We start from the raw sequence: 16,769 nt of genomic DNA, 5'->3' as shown, positions 1-16,769 counted from the left end.
AGCTCGGGTATTTGATACTTGCTTATTAATATGACCGAAACTCTATATACGACGTGCTTGCTTAAACGGATGTATGTATAATGTATTTTACGCTAGTCTTTTAATAGCGACGTGTTCAACGAAACAGAAACTAAACAGCTGTGAGTCACGATTGTCCAAATTGGCCATTTAGTAGTCGTAGAGTTAATATTTTTTAACTTTAAAAAGGCAAGTTAAAAAATAATACCTATGTTATGTTTAAACATTTATTTTCAACAATACGATTAAAATTAAAACTAAAGACTCCTTTATTAGTAAGACACAATAGTAATTATCAAAAAAATGTAAATATGTAATAGATTGTTAATAAAATTATATTAAAATAGTTAATATAGGGCATAAATCATTAAAACATTCTTGGACATGCTAATAAGTATTTACTTAATAACAATTATACCTTAAACGGAACAATATTTTATTGTTTATAAAAAAAAAAAAAAATAATAATACAATCACACATCAAAAAACAAAAAACTTAAAGTATTAATAATGTAATGCTTACTTCATGATAATGAATAAGTTATTTTTTAATATTTTTATTCACGGTTAACTATTATTGCTTCAACAATAATGGTTAATAACTTACATTTGAAACAGAATATGTAAAAATTTTCTAAGCTCATGTTAGATAGTTAATTTTAGATTAAAAAAAATTATTTATCTAAGGACTTTTTACTATTTTATATTTTGACTTTGACTCAATATTTATAAAAAAAAAATAGTTAATTTTTAAATAATGTTCAGCATTACAACTATATATAATATATGTATATTGTATATACGAATACGATATACCTACTAAGTATATATTATATATTTTTTAATAAAGTAAACGTTTATTTTTATTTAAAAACTGCTTATTGAAAAGCGTCTATATAAAAATTAAATTAAAAATAGTCTGTTCTTGTATACGAAATAATTTTTATAAGTTTGAAAAATATCACTTGTAATCAAGTGAGTATTATTTAACCAACTTTGGTCTAGCCATATTTTGGTTATTTTTAGATAATCTTCCCAGCTATATTTTAATTAAAATTTAGTAAGCAATTATATCGTCAAAAATTTAATAAGTTAGATATAACAATAGATATTGTATCAATTATCATTTTAATCGAAACCAAACCTCGATGAAATTCCCAGAATACTTTAAAAATAATGTTAATTTCTTTTAATAATATTTTAAAAATGAAAATTTCAGTTAATATGCGCAGTTTTAATAAAAATTGAAACTTTTTTCTAAACAGTTATGTCAAACATTTTAAGTGTCGAGAACAAATAAGTAGGTTATGGAATAATTATTTTTTTCAGGTGAAGATTCTATAGTGCATTATAGTAAAGAATTTTTTTCACCATTTTAGTCTAAATTTGATTTAGATAAAAATAAATCACGATATACCTTATTTAAGTGCATTGAGTTTAGTTTTTTATAAGTTTTCTATTTCAATTGGTTAAGTTAAATGTTCTGAAGTAATAAATAAAAAACATAACTTAATGCTTTTTCCAGTCCATTAGATATTCTCCCATGCTTGATTAACGATTCAACGAAATCACATGGAAAAAACACTTTACAATTAGTTAAATCTATACGAAGTAAAACAATTGATTAAATATCTTAGCTTTTAAAGTAAAAATATAACTGAGTATTGGAGACAGTAATCGTTTTGACAAAATTTCAATGTAGGGAAAATCTAGTATAAATATTATATCAGGAAAAATAATTGTTTTCATCCTTAAAGAGTTTTCAAGTGTACATAAACTTAACTTATGTGGAACTAATCGGAGTTAATCATAGCAAAAAACAATACATTATTATTTTTTAATATTCAGTGTAATAATCGGGTTTAATATTTTTTCATGAAAGTGAATAATTAGTAAATGTTTTATTCAAACATTAAATTAATACGAACAAAAATTACAAATAGTATATATGGATTATTTTCTCCGTCATAGTACGTATGGTGTAGTTAAAATGTTTGAAACATTTAAAAATATTATGAATATCGTTGTAACATTGATGTGATATAATATTATTCATACAATCATTTAAAAAGTTTTTATTGGTATATTATGTTGAATAGACAATTTACATTTAGTTTAGAATTTCGTTTTACTGCAAATAGTTAAATTAATCAAAGTAAGGTTTATGGTTCATCCGAATGACGTCAAGATATTATGGTAGGTAAGTACTTTTCTGAACAGCAATTAAAATAAATGTTCAAAGATTTATGAAGGGAATTAAGGCCAAAGAAACAAGTGTTGGAAAATACATTTTTTGAGAAAGTAGTTGCACATGTCACAGTTAAATTTAAACAGTCAAGCTCTAATTTGGACAAATTGATCTTTATGTCAGTGGTTCGTGTTACATTTATAGTAAACGTAATCGTATACAATGGTGTACATTTTTTTATGGTGGGATGAAAATATATTATTGAAAAATATATTTTAACATGGTAAGCTAAAATAATTGTTTAAAGGTGAGTAAACATGTAATAATTTAATTGCATTAAAATTGTAAGTATTTATTAGATTCTAATGATATTTACAATAATCAACTATTGAACTATGATTTTAAAGGACCATAAGTATTTAATACAGTGGAACTTAGATTATCCATCAGGCACCGGACTAAAACTCTTAATAAATAACCAATTAAACGATTAATTAGAAGTATGGGAAAATGTAATATATATTATATTATTTTTTTTTTGAAAACAATAAAAATAAAATTGATTTTCTAATTTTTTTCAAATTTAAGAACATTTATTTTTTGTTTTTGTGTAGGTACTATCTACTAGATATAGATGGTTTTATTGTGTATAAAATGTATGTACACTTTCTAAACAATGATGCATACACCACTTGACTCAGCGATCAAATTCAATTTGATATACGACCGAATGAATGAATGTGCCGAATTAGCAATTTCTATTTTTAGCATCACTGCAATTTTACAATAACGATTTTGGAAACATTTTTCATTTATTTCTGAGCATAACAATTTATTAAAGGAACGTTCACTGTAAGTATATTATACAATCTAAAAATAATAAATATTTTTACATTTCTTAAATGAATTTAAATCACTTTAAATTCCGAGAAAAATTATATTTTTTGGATAATATTTTAGTAGGTAAACGAATTAATTTTTTTTTTTTTTTGTGCAGTGTAATTTTATTTGAATAATATACTTATACAATATACTGTTGTAGCGTCTGAACTGTTCAATCATTTTTAGTTTAGGGATACGTATACGTTTATTCTTTACTATTTCAATACTTATAATATATTTCAAAAATCAAATAACCACCATTGATACTCTGATAAAATTATAGAGAAATGATTAACTAGCATTTGGTATTGAATTTAATTATTACAGTAAGATTTATTTGGTAAGAATCTGACGGTCTTTGTGAACTTGCACCACAAAAACACAATTTTGTCATTATTATTTATTAAAGAAGTAATAAAAATTAAGTTGCTAATAACTATAAATGTGACTAAATTATTGTAATTAAATCTTAAAACTAGTCATACATCTTCAAAGCATCTTGTAAAAAAAGTAGGAACATAATTTTAGTGTAACTTATAACTTGTATTATTTATACTATATTATAAATATTATAAAAAAATTGTATATTTATTATGATTTAACGATATAATATGTGTTAATAACATTTATTTTAATGACAAATTTAAATTTAATATATAATTCAATGTAATTTTTTTTTCAATATAAATAATACAGTATATCGATAAAAATTGTACAATTAATTTTATTTTTATATGTTCGTTATAATAACTATATAGTATTAGAATGGTACTGTTTATAAAATACTAAAATATTTAAGCATTTATTGGTTTTGGGGGTTTTTACAAATTACAAAAGTTAAAACTCATAAAAATACTAATTTAAAACCCGAATAGTTTGTAATTATGATAATTTCCTTAATCACCTAGAAACTTTTCAAATTTTAATATAACATATTATTTAAATTTACTTAGATAATTGATTATGTCACGTCTCTCGTCGTCTAGAAATTGAAAACACCAACATTTTGGTACTTTTGAATTTTTTTTTAATCAAACACTTTTAATTCATTGAACAATAACAAGAATATTTTTAAAATACATTAGGCTTAATAGTACTTTGTTCAATATATTGTTGTAAATAAAGACCATTTAATTTTTCTATCTAGTTTTATTCATAAAAGTAATCAGAAATTTATAAACAATTAGTTAGCAAAAAATATGTAATAATATATATATATATATTTATATAATCATATTTTAGTATAATATATTTTATAGGTAAATATTTTAGCTATAACAATCATAAGATATCACATTTGGTTTTTTTAATTTTATAAACGATTATTCTTACTAGTTTTTTTGTAATTGTAAAAAAAATTTTCAGCTAAAATATCATACTGAAAAAATATGAAATAATGTAATACAATGGTTGATATTATGTCATAATGTTTCAGTTGAAAAATCTTTAACTGAGAAAAAATTCAATTATCAATAAAATTCCGTCAATGATCTAATAAATTAATTGTATGTAAGGAAATTGTTAATAATCAACGAGTACTGAATTCAACCAGTGGATTTCCATTTATCTAATTATAGGTATTTGAAATAAATAGATAGTAATCGTGTTGTATCGCTGCCTAGGGAATTATACACTTGGGTGTATTTTTGTTTGTGTAGGTCCTACACTGTAGGAACTTACAACTAGTATAATTTTATTCGTGTAGAAACTTACGTATGTAACAACTTACCTGCTATGTTTTGTGTGGGAACTTACCTAGCCCGGAGCCCCGTTATATTTGTGTGGTATTTAATAATTATAAATTAATTATTCTTATTTTACATCTTTAGAGTTGTTTCCAATATGGTATTTTTTTCACTGTCACAACTAGATTTGCAATTACATATTTTTAAGATCTACCCCCGATAAGTAGCTACAATTTTAACTGCAACTTAAATGAAGAATTATTTCTTTGTCTTGTATTTGTTCCATCGCTTTATCTAATTTTATAAATTTGTCTTTAGAATGGACAGTTTGGGTCATGCATACTTATATGTTTCAGCCCACCACCTATTCATTATTAAATAATTAAATCAAATTCAAATTCAAATTGCTTTATATAGTTTATACACGCCATCTTCATATGAAACAATAAATGTAAGAAAATTACGTGAAATACATCATACTATAAATTTATAAATCATAAATTAAATATTGTGAGCCGAATAATAATTGTACATTTGCTTAAGCTTTTATAACTTTTCGTTTTACAACTTTTTTGTCAGATAACGAGTTGGATGTAATCCACGTAAAATAACGCATCTGCATCATTTGGTCTTTAATATTACTATTAAAAACGTATTTAACGTTAATATCTAACTTAACTAGTCACTACTTGACGTCAATAATCAGGTGGTAAATGTTGAAGAGTAATTTAACAAGTGAAACAATGCTGTTGAATGCTGATTACAGCAAGGTAGAAAGTAGAAAACTAAAACTATTTAATACTGAAAGACTACATTTATCTATCAAAAAGTTTTAAAAAAGTTTCACCGTACCTACTTCATTTGAAAATTCTAGTTTTCTACTAATATTTGAAAATTTGATTTTGGTGATTAACCGTCTTTAGTTTATTTATACTTAATCATACTGATTTAAAAATGTGCATGTCATAAAATGATTTCAATACACAATAAACGTTCAACCTGAAACGAATACTTACGAAAAAATTTATTTGATTATTTGTCTATATTTTTAATAGGTTGTTTTACATTTTTTTTTTATATATTTTAAACAAGCTTTAATTTAAAATCTAAAATTTTATCATTATTACTTTCATAGTTAATACTATATCGTAGTGTAAAAAATGTATTTGTATATTTGACTGATATTTAAAAGTTGATAAGGTTTTTGGATCAAGAGAAGCATATATTTCTATTTTTAGTATTTTTTAAATAGTAGTTTTTAATTTAATATAAACTTGATAATTGTCCTACTGCGCTTTAAGTAACTTAAAATGTCATGTAATATATTATTTATAAAATAAAGTTTAAAAACAACTGTAGTAAAAATGTCTATTTAAACACACACGAAGCATTATAATTTCTACAACATGATTATTTGTTAAATAAGTCTTATTATTTTATTTATTTTTTGGTGTTTCGATTAACTTTTCCATCGTATCTTTTCTTTTGATTCATTCATTTCTGAAACATGGCTACGTTTTAATAGTTATAAGAGCAACTTCACAAGTGAATATAATTATCCACGATGTTTTGTTTTCGTGTTTTACACATGCATCCAAATTATTTTATTTACTGTTTCGTGTTTATTTTATTATTTTGGACACCAACCTTTGGATACATATAAAAAAGTTAAAGTTTTGAAACTTCACATTTTTTTCAGTTAATGATATACTAAATGTTTGCTGTTAATATTACTTATAGTATTACCATACTATCTATATTTAAAACATTGATACAATATATATATATATATAATATATAAATTTATATTATATATATACTAAGATAACATTATGTGTGATAAAGTGACCACGGCGCTATTGTTGCAATATTTTAACGTGCCACCAAACTTTAGATGTATTAATTGACTCGTATTTGCTTTTTTTAAGTTCTCTAAAGTGTAACAACATTAATTGTTTATTTATGTCTACATAGACGAGTAGTTTGCTTAACATGAACCTTCCAAAAAATAAAATAAAGAAATTTCGAGAACAAAAGAATACTAAACTATGTGCCGGAAACATCAATACAATAAAGGATCGTCATAATGTGTCATCTTTTTTTGTTATATAGTTGTTTTTCATTCGTTTATTATTTTTTAACAATCTTAAATTTTCATTTTTCAAGAAAATGTTAACATAATGGTGCATAAACTAATATTCTTATAATAGTGCTTGTATAATACATAATCATAATATAATTGTTTACAAAAATACGAATATAAAAATGTGATAGAAACACTTATTATATAAATATTAAACTCTATATTTTTTTTATGTACCTAAGTACAAAATATGTGATCACTAACAAGAAATAACAATGAATAATAATTAAGCAAGTTATCGACAATTCATTTACGAGCTTTTATACTAACCTACAGCCGTGCAGAACTTAAGCAACCACAGTAACATAAGTGATAAAACTGCTCGTACCTATAATTGTGTATTTTGCGATGACAGTACCACAACAATTTACCAAACATTTAATAAAAAATTTCTTTTAAGTTTTTCTTACAACTAAAAAATACATTGCACAATTTTTTTTATAGACTTCCAAGTTAAAATTAATGTTTTCGAAATTGAATATGTAAATAAAAATAATGATTTTATAGTAATTTGGAAAATATTATTTATATAGCATTGAAATTTTTCCAATATATATATTATTATTTTACATTAGAAAGAGTTTTTTTTATACAATATAAATTATTAATTTCAAAAAATTTAACATATTCATTACAGTCCCCTTCTCAACGGTACATTTACTAGTTACTATAAAGTAAAGTTAGTTTCTAAGTTTTTTTACTTATAGGTAACTATTTTGAGTGTTTTCAATTAATTCAGTTGATATTGTAGTGTTGAAACCTAATATCAATTATATTTTTTTGTTTCTTTTAAAATACTGACAAAATAATTGTATAATAACCTACTGTATAAGTACTAAACAATTTAATACATAAATTATATTTTTTTTAATGTGAATTTTTTGAGTTCTTAGTTTACAAATGACTATTTGTGTCAAATTTATGAACTTTGTAAATAGTTAGCTTATTGTGAAAAAAGTATCTTAAATCAAATGTATATTTAGATTATAAGGGCAATTTAAAACTTTGTAGTTTAAAAATTTGCAACTCATTTGCAAGCATTAACGACTAATTTTAGTAACTGAATAATAGATAATGATTATTAACCATCCTTTGTTTGAATCATATAGCTTGTAAAATATTAAAAAATGTTTTATGAAATTCTGCTAAAATATGACTATAGTCTGAATACAAATTGCAATTTTAAAATATTGTATTAAATTTGTTATAACTAAAAGTATATTACAATATATTATCTAAATACATATTTTATATTTTTTAACTAGCGACTATAAAGGTGAACTCTTAAAAATAGAATAATTACATATGATCAAAATTATACATTGTACGTATAACTCAAAAATGGATGTTTAGATTTGATAATTTGACTTGTTTATTATTTATTGTAATGAAGTTTGTTACTTATTTTATATTTAATTGGCAATTGAAAACATATTGGTGAAAGTCTTATTTATTATTAAGTATTTTACATTTTACCTATATCAATCGATATAATCTGGTATTATAGTACATTTTATAGCATGTAACAAGTATTTAATTGATTTTTCCTACAATACAAAAATCATTCATTGATTCTGACTCGCATAAACATATATAAGTGTATTCTTAACGATTTTGTGTATTTATTACGAATTATAAAAGTATGTATATTAAAATAGATTTGTTACATTTTAGAAGATATTAAATGTTAAAATTGAATTTTTATAAATATATATAATTTACACATAAATGAAAGAATAAGTAATTGTATTTATTATACCTTGCTGGAAAATAAACTTCTTAGTTTATTTAAATACAGTGAGTCAGTCATGTTATGAAAATATTTTATTTATTTTTAAAACTCAGCAAACATAAATTTACATATTATACTCATTTGTATTCGAGTTTTAGAGTAACGAAGAATAAAAAAAATCTCACAAATATAGTTTTATTTCTGAAATTTTACAAGATGGATTTAAAAGCAATGATTTATGTATTATTATTATTATTGTTGTTGTTATTATTTTTTTTTTTACAAAACTATTGAAACAAAATAAACAGTAGTATAAAAAATTTCTTATATCACATATCACCCAAAAATAGAGACAACTGCGTGTACGCATCATCATAATATGTGCTTAAGAAAATATATAATATGTAAATGATGAGTATATATTAAATAATTGGCTTGTAAACTTTAACATAAATATATATATATATATAGGCCTCCACATGAGTTGTACTCAGTGAGGCCTAGTAATCTTTACCGATATTAAATAAAATAAAAAAAAAAAATAAAAAAAAAAATATATTTTAAGTAGAGATTTTTAACTAAATACTATTTTTATCTCGATAATTACAGTAAAGTAGAATATAATAGCATAAATGTCGCTAAAAATACTTGATTTTAATTGATTTGTTTTTATAAAATATTTTTACAAAGTATATTTTCTATAATATGATATCAACAATAATAATTAACATGCTTATATATTTTAACGAAATTTTATCAATTTTTGACCTATTTTCAGTGCTATTTTGACTCAGTTTTCAATTTTTACAGTCAAATTTAAAATCTTTTTGTACACTATACAAATTTACATGAAATAAATAATAACAATCATAATCATAATAACAAAAAATAAATTCATTGGATCACTTTAAATGTAAAACATTATTTCAAAACCAATACATTTGATTGTTTCACTAGAAGCCTAAAAATATATAGCTATTCCTTCTAAGGTCGTAGTTTGATGAAATATAATTTTTTGAGTATAAATGACAACTAAAAAAAAAATTAAAGTATATATTAAAATTCGATTAAAATAAACTAATGTGACATTTCATACATTTGCTTTATTAATAAACTTTTAACATTTTAAAGAACATATTATTATAATTAGCATATAATATTCTTTAATTTTATGATTATTGTAATATATATTTATTAGTTTTTGATGTTTATAACTGAAATATTGAGCAGGACTGCAGTTAAGAAGTTGCATAGGTCTGGGCTGTAGAGTTTAGATATTAGGGATAATACACCATGAGAAAGATTTTGCGAAATGTTCGCTTGACATTTACATACATTCATTTGTTTTGTTGTTAACATTTCATGTTATCGTTTAAATCAGTTTGAAAATCGATATATAAAGTAGTGAAATAACTAATATAACTTTTAACTGAATACTTTAGTATTTTAGGACGTTGATAACAAGTTACTTATAATATTATAAGTACTGTATTATACAATATGAATATTGGTAATAATATATTAATTGATTGGTTGAATCCATACGCTGAACAATCCACTTTAGAAATATATTAAAAAACAACACACATCGTCACATCGATATTGACAGTAAAGATTATAAGATATATTTCTGCCTAAATTTATATTTATAATTTATAATTTATCGACTCTTGTATCATACCAATAATCGCGCTGTTATCAAGCCAAAACAATTCATACGCCCATAATATTTATATATGTCGACCGTCAGTTATCGTAGCATGTTTTTTGACAGAAAAAAATCAATATTTACAATAATGTATAATATTATACACCTATGGTTAAACTATTTTAATACTGTAACAGTTGTAATATATAATATTCATAACTATTCTGACAGAAGAATCAACCAATCAATAACAAAAAAAACCTACAAGTGGCTATAGATACTATTAAATCAATATGGACATTTGATACTCTTTTTCTTCACTCAAGTCTGTCATCCATCTTTTTTCCCGAAAACTTGTCTTTTACCTTCATTGTTTCCATTGTTGTAGTGTGTATTTTGTTAAACTTTTCGATTTCCTATGCTATGTTTCCCTAGCTAGATCATTCAATCATTCTTCTTCCTTCAGTGTCTGGATTATATGTTTTAATTTCTGTATTCATTGAACGAATTCAAATCTTTCGTTTTAAATTTGTATTCTCCCATTTCATGACTGTTTTTATCACTGTTTTTTTAAAAACTATGAATTTTTCTTATCTTCTTTTGAAATTGGTTACCTTTTATATTCATATATTATATTTCATATATATGCTTGCATAAAACTTTGCTTTAACAAATTTTTGATAATAGTTTAGATTTTGAAGATTTTTGTTTTGAAAAAAAAGCTGTTTCAAATTTTAAAATATTTATATTTATAAGTTTTTAGCGATTTTTTATATGAAGTAAGTTTATCATGAACGTATAAGTATTAATTTCCCAATAATGTATGCTATCATGAACGTTTAATCAGATTATTTTATTCGATGTATTTATTAATATTTTTTATCTTATACTAAAATCATAGTTGAAGTCATAGGTCATGAATTGAGAATAGCAATAGGAATAAACATACCTTTAAAATAAATTTCGTAAAAATAAATATAAGAGACTAAACCAAAAAACGATGTACATTTTCAACATTGGCAGTAAAATATTTCAGAAAACTTTATTTAAATCGACATAACACTCCTTTAAATAGCCTAACAAATGATATAATATGGTATTTTAGTGTCTTTATTGGGGCATGGCGCGACGAAGTGGATGCACCTAAACTGACGGTGCTAGTGCTGTTAAGCTGATGGCTAAGTTGCTAATTTCCTAATTCTCGGACGGGTGACTGTCTGAAAATTATTACAACACACACATCATGTATTAACTTAACCATAATTGTCGAGATAAATAATATTTAGCTGTATTTATCCAAACATAAAAAATAATTTATAAAAATTTTAAAAATCAGAATAATTTTATTAAACAAAAATATATGTTAAGATTCAATGATGAGAATACTAGGTAAATTATTCATTTATACATGCTATTTTATTATTATTATATAAATGTATACAAGCAGGAAATGCCGAATGACTGGCAAAATGACTCTTTAGCACAACAGCACGGCTCCTACTCAAAAATAATGAGATATAACGTCCTACCTATGTAGGAGGGAGAAACGATCAGGCCAAGGGGCGGTTTTCGGAGCCCTGCTTACGTATGCTCCACGCGTATAGTAAAACACCCACCTACAGTGAACGACCAAAGATGACGACACGGCATAGGCACCAAAATTTTTTATCATTTACCTGCCTCTATATAATTGTGTATACATACACCGTGTCGCAATACTTAGAGTAGGTACAATGAGCGTTTGACTGGTCGGACGATTGATATGATTTTGTTTTTAGCTTTATTTTTAATCGGTCATCGAATATTGTTAAACGATATGTGATGATAAAATATTTTATGAATTGATGTATTTTTCTAGTCTTAGATATATGATTAAATGTCCTCGTGTATAGGTTGGTGTATTTAAAAAATCTCTCGCATTAAATTCCGTTCCACTACATACTTCTACATTTGATCAGATGTATTGCCATAATATTAGTATTTAATAAGATTAGGATAAAGGAAGGTTAAAACGTTATACCACATCATCACAGCTACTTCCGGAATTTGTAAACGATTTTGTTTGTTCACGATGTCATTTTATTCTGCAGTTTTTATTATTTTTTTCGAATTTCCTTTCTCAGAAATGAAGTGATGAAACTAATCGTTTTAGAATGATGCATTTGGTTTTATTTTTTTCTAGTAATATTATACATGATTTATCTAGTTTAAAAATACTGTATCGAATGATAATATCTATCGGAAATTACAAGTATTTGAAGTTGTCAAAATTGAGAAAACCTCATTATTCCACTATAAAATAATATGAGGATGATAAATATATATTTTCAAAAGACAAAATTTTATAGGTACTCTTTAATGTTATTCTATGAATTATTAAAAAATAGATAATTGAATGATTAATAGTTTACAGCTATATAATATGTTTATGAAGGTTATATTATGCCACTATGGTTTTTTTTAAAACAAACAAGTTATAATTGTACAAGTAGACAGTGTGACCCACCTTAATATGTTGTAGTATATATTTATATTTTAATCTATATAACAGAATTCCAGTCAAAATAGATTAAATGAGTCTTATGACTGGAATCACAATCTTTCTCACTAAAATTAATGACTTTTCCTTCTGAATTCATTTTAAGGCCAATAAAGAAAGAACAAGCTTGAAAATATTGGTACATAAAACCTATATCATTTTAACTAGTTGTGCTAAATATCAAATATTAATAAAATAAAAATAAATTGTTTAATTATATACTATTTAAAAAATAAAAATGAACTAAATGCATTGTTTATGTAATATTTACAATTGTAAGCATAAGAAACATCAGTCTAAGAATTATTTTGCGTGGGATTTTACACTTCTTTTTATAATTTTACTATAGAATCAATAAATTAATGAATTCAAAGAAAGAACATAATATAATTTTTCAATATGAAAACGTTTCAGAAGCACATAGATTCAACAATTTGATAAGAATTTTAAATAATATATATTATTGAGCTCATGGTTTATACCTTGCCTTTAATGTGGTAGTGAACAAACTTATTTTTTTTTTTAATTTAGTCCTATAGTCCTATTAAATAGTTATGCAAAAGTGATTTAAAACCGTTATTTACTTATTGTATATTTACGTATTATGAAGTGTTTAAGCTTTTGTCTTTATATATTTTCAATAATTTATTATAATATTTATATTTTATTTCATTGTTTAGTGTAGATTAGTTAGTACCTATACCTGAAACTTAAATTATAGGGTAAATATAACTTTGAAAAATAATAATATGTTTAAATTGTTTCAAAGAAATTATTTATTATTATAATTTGCAGAATATAATTTGACCAATGTGTGTATAACATGTATATCATAAATATTAAAATAAGAATTTGTTTGATAAATATGATTAACAAAGGATAATATATTTTAATGTAATATTCATCTAAAATTAATAATAACGTTAAAAATAAATATATTTAATCATATGCATGTCTACAAAATAGTATAGAATATACACATAAAAAATAAATTATGGTGTAAAAAGAAATTCAATCTATTATTTTTCAACTATTACACTCGTACACAATATTAGTATTATTTATATTAAACACTATTTATTCACATTTCTACGAACAGATAGGGATTTTCATTTTTCTATTAAATATACTAGGATAAAACAATAGTGTATTGTCAATTGTCACCATTATTTTCCCTGTTATATTATATTAACACCAAAGGCTTATACTAACATAATTAAATCAGAAAAATAGGCATATATTATTGTGTGGTAGTATAAAAAACAGAATAACAAATAATAATAGCAATAATAAATTTGATCCGTTAAATTGATGTTATAATATAATATAATATGGGAAAAGTTTTTTGACTGGAAATTATTTATATTTACTTATAAACCCATAACAAACCTAATATAACCGTTAATATCTCTATAAAGCTTGCATTTAAAAACATATTTCATGCGATTCGGCGTAAGCATTAAGACGCTTTTTATGAATCATTTTCAAATTTATGCTTATAATATAAATAAATCCGAGAAAAAATCATAATATTATATTGTGTAATGTACACGCCAGAAATTTAGCGTTGTGTGCAAGAAGATATTTAAGCCTTAAGAGTAAAAACGCTCACACTCTTCCCCAGAATTCAACGATACAAAAAGTTATATTTAATTTTAAGATATAATAATAACACATTTATTGTTAGATCGTTAAACGTATTTTCAAATTTTTCAAACACACCAAAAAATCAAAATAATATTTGATTAACTTGTGTTTTGAATAAAACCACATTTAATATTTATTTTGAATATTTTTTGGTTTAGTACTCGTAAAATAGAATATACTAGAAAGAACTTCTTAAACTATTATGCATAATTATCATAATTAGTGTTTATAATTAAAGCGTACATAATAAATCCTTTTTTGTAAATTACTAAGTTAGTTTAGATATAGGTAATAGATTAAATAAAATACATATTTTTATTTTTATTAATAAAATATTAATAAAAATCAAGATAGGTACCTACTGTAATACAATATGTTTTAATAAATGTGTGGACTTATTTAGATACGTTTAATAACTAATTTATATACAGGATTTTGAAAATATTTTCTTTCTTTTATACATAATACGTATTATAGTTATACATTTAATTAAGCACATATTCTATAATATTCTTTGTTAATTTATATAATTAATAATTATCTATCGATATATGAGAAATAAGAATGTACCTACCTAACACTGGATAATAATGATATATTATTTTAATTATATTATATTATACAAAAATCATGAGAAAAATTGATTTTTATAAATATTTAACATTTACTAAGTTTAAGAAAAAACTTAATTGTGGATCATAAAATACTGATAATAATACAATATATTTTTTTTTACTTTCTCTTAACTATACCTAGTGTCCGAAATTTTAAAAAAATCTTTCTTTTTTTTGATAATATACTTTTTCTCTTAATAATTATTGAGTTACTAACATTTTCTGATCATATTATGACTAATAATAAATAAGAACCATCCCTCAAAATACTAGAAAACCAAAATTAAGTTCCCATCAATTTACAATCATATGAAGATTTATGATACTATCCATTGCAAAAGTTAACTAGAAATTTTTTCACGATCTTTAAAGTAACAAAGAGAACAGCCATACGCACAAATTTGGTGTCAGAGACTCGTTCAATTCAACATACAAGTGATGTGAAGTAGCAATCATAAATTTAAATATAACGTTGAATGAATAACGCGCATCCGAAAAACGATTCTATACGCGAACACATGGCAAACATTTATTCAAAACCGCGCTTGCCGGCTATAAATCGTCTACCGCGTCGTCTGTTTAGTTTAACCTACGCTCGTTGAAACCGTAGTATACCTATAATGAGAAAATGAAAAACTATCATTTCTTTTTTTGAACAGCATTCCTCCTACTTCTTCTCAAAAAAAAAAAAAAATGTTTGCAGAAAAATAAATAACATTGCCGTTGTAGTATAATGTGTAACTAAATGTAAGACCGATATTATACGTATTCCTATTGCAGGTAACCTTATAGCGTTTCGTTCGAAGGGTGCTACCGATGAACACGCGTTATATTTTGTACAACGACCGAAAATAATATCGCTAACGATATATTAAGTCGGTGTTTTCGATTCGTTCGGAAAAAAAAATCGCATCGGATATCTCAATATTTTAACGACTAAGAGACTGTGAAATGATGTTTATTTACCGTTTGTCGCGGTCCAGTCGGCGGTTCGTGCTCGGCGATCCTCCGCATCCGCGTTTCGCCACAGACCGATGGTCGCGATGAGTGCGAAAACCACGACGGCCGTCCGGGCCATAATTTCGTCAAACACCAAACTTCTTCGTCTGTGGAAGACTACAAACGACAACCGGACCGATGTGGTAACAGCGGCGACAACGAGTCCGTCGTCGTCCCTTCGTCGTGTCGTGTCGTGTCGAACGTGAATCGACCGCGCGCGGACTGGTTCGCTCGTCGGAAGAAAATTGAAAATGAATATTAATAAATTACATGTATATTATATTATATTATATTATCGTATGGTACAAAAATGTATATACGGATTTGTAATCAGTGGTTACGGTGACGGCAGCGGCGGCGGTGGTAACGACCCGAGTACCAGTGGTTACCAGAATGGCGGTCGGTCGAAAAACCCTATTAAGATTTAAAATATTGATAAATATGTATACGTTCGTCGAATTCATCAACACTAAACGGTCGAGATGATGCTTTTTGCTTTATCGATGTTCAAATAAATACAATTTCGCTATGAAAACATTTAGTTAGTGAAACTAATCCATACTTCAAAATTCAATTAATTTCCACGATTAATTTTGTTTAGCTTTATTCGTATATAATCATATTAGTTGTAAAACATATGATTTAAAATTGTAATTACATTAATCTGGACACAT

At 24.3% G+C, this 16,769-nt stretch overlaps 1 protein-coding gene across 2 annotated transcripts in view; it reads right to left on the bottom strand.

The window, feature by feature from the left end:
• Nucleotides 1–16,363, bottom strand: part of LOC114119418 (collagen alpha-1(V) chain-like) — a 72,205-nt gene extending 55,842 nt beyond the window's left edge. For both annotated transcript variants that reach the window (XM_027980966.2, XM_050203379.1), the window contains exon 1: nucleotides 16,063–16,363. In XM_027980966.2, coding sequence (XP_027836767.2) covers nucleotides 16,063–16,174 — 112 coding nt within the window. In that variant the 5' untranslated portion in view covers nucleotides 16,175–16,363. The remainder of the gene's footprint in view (nucleotides 1–16,062) is intronic.
• Between the last annotated feature and the right edge of the window lie 406 nt (nucleotides 16,364–16,769).

This window comes from Aphis gossypii, chromosome 3 (genome assembly GCF_020184175.1).
Source record: "Aphis gossypii isolate Hap1 chromosome 3, ASM2018417v2, whole genome shotgun sequence".
Lineage (NCBI taxonomy): Eukaryota > Metazoa > Arthropoda > Insecta > Hemiptera > Aphididae > Aphis > Aphis gossypii.
Note: the sequence above shows the minus strand (reverse complement) of the source record. Positions and strands in the feature narration are given on the sequence as shown.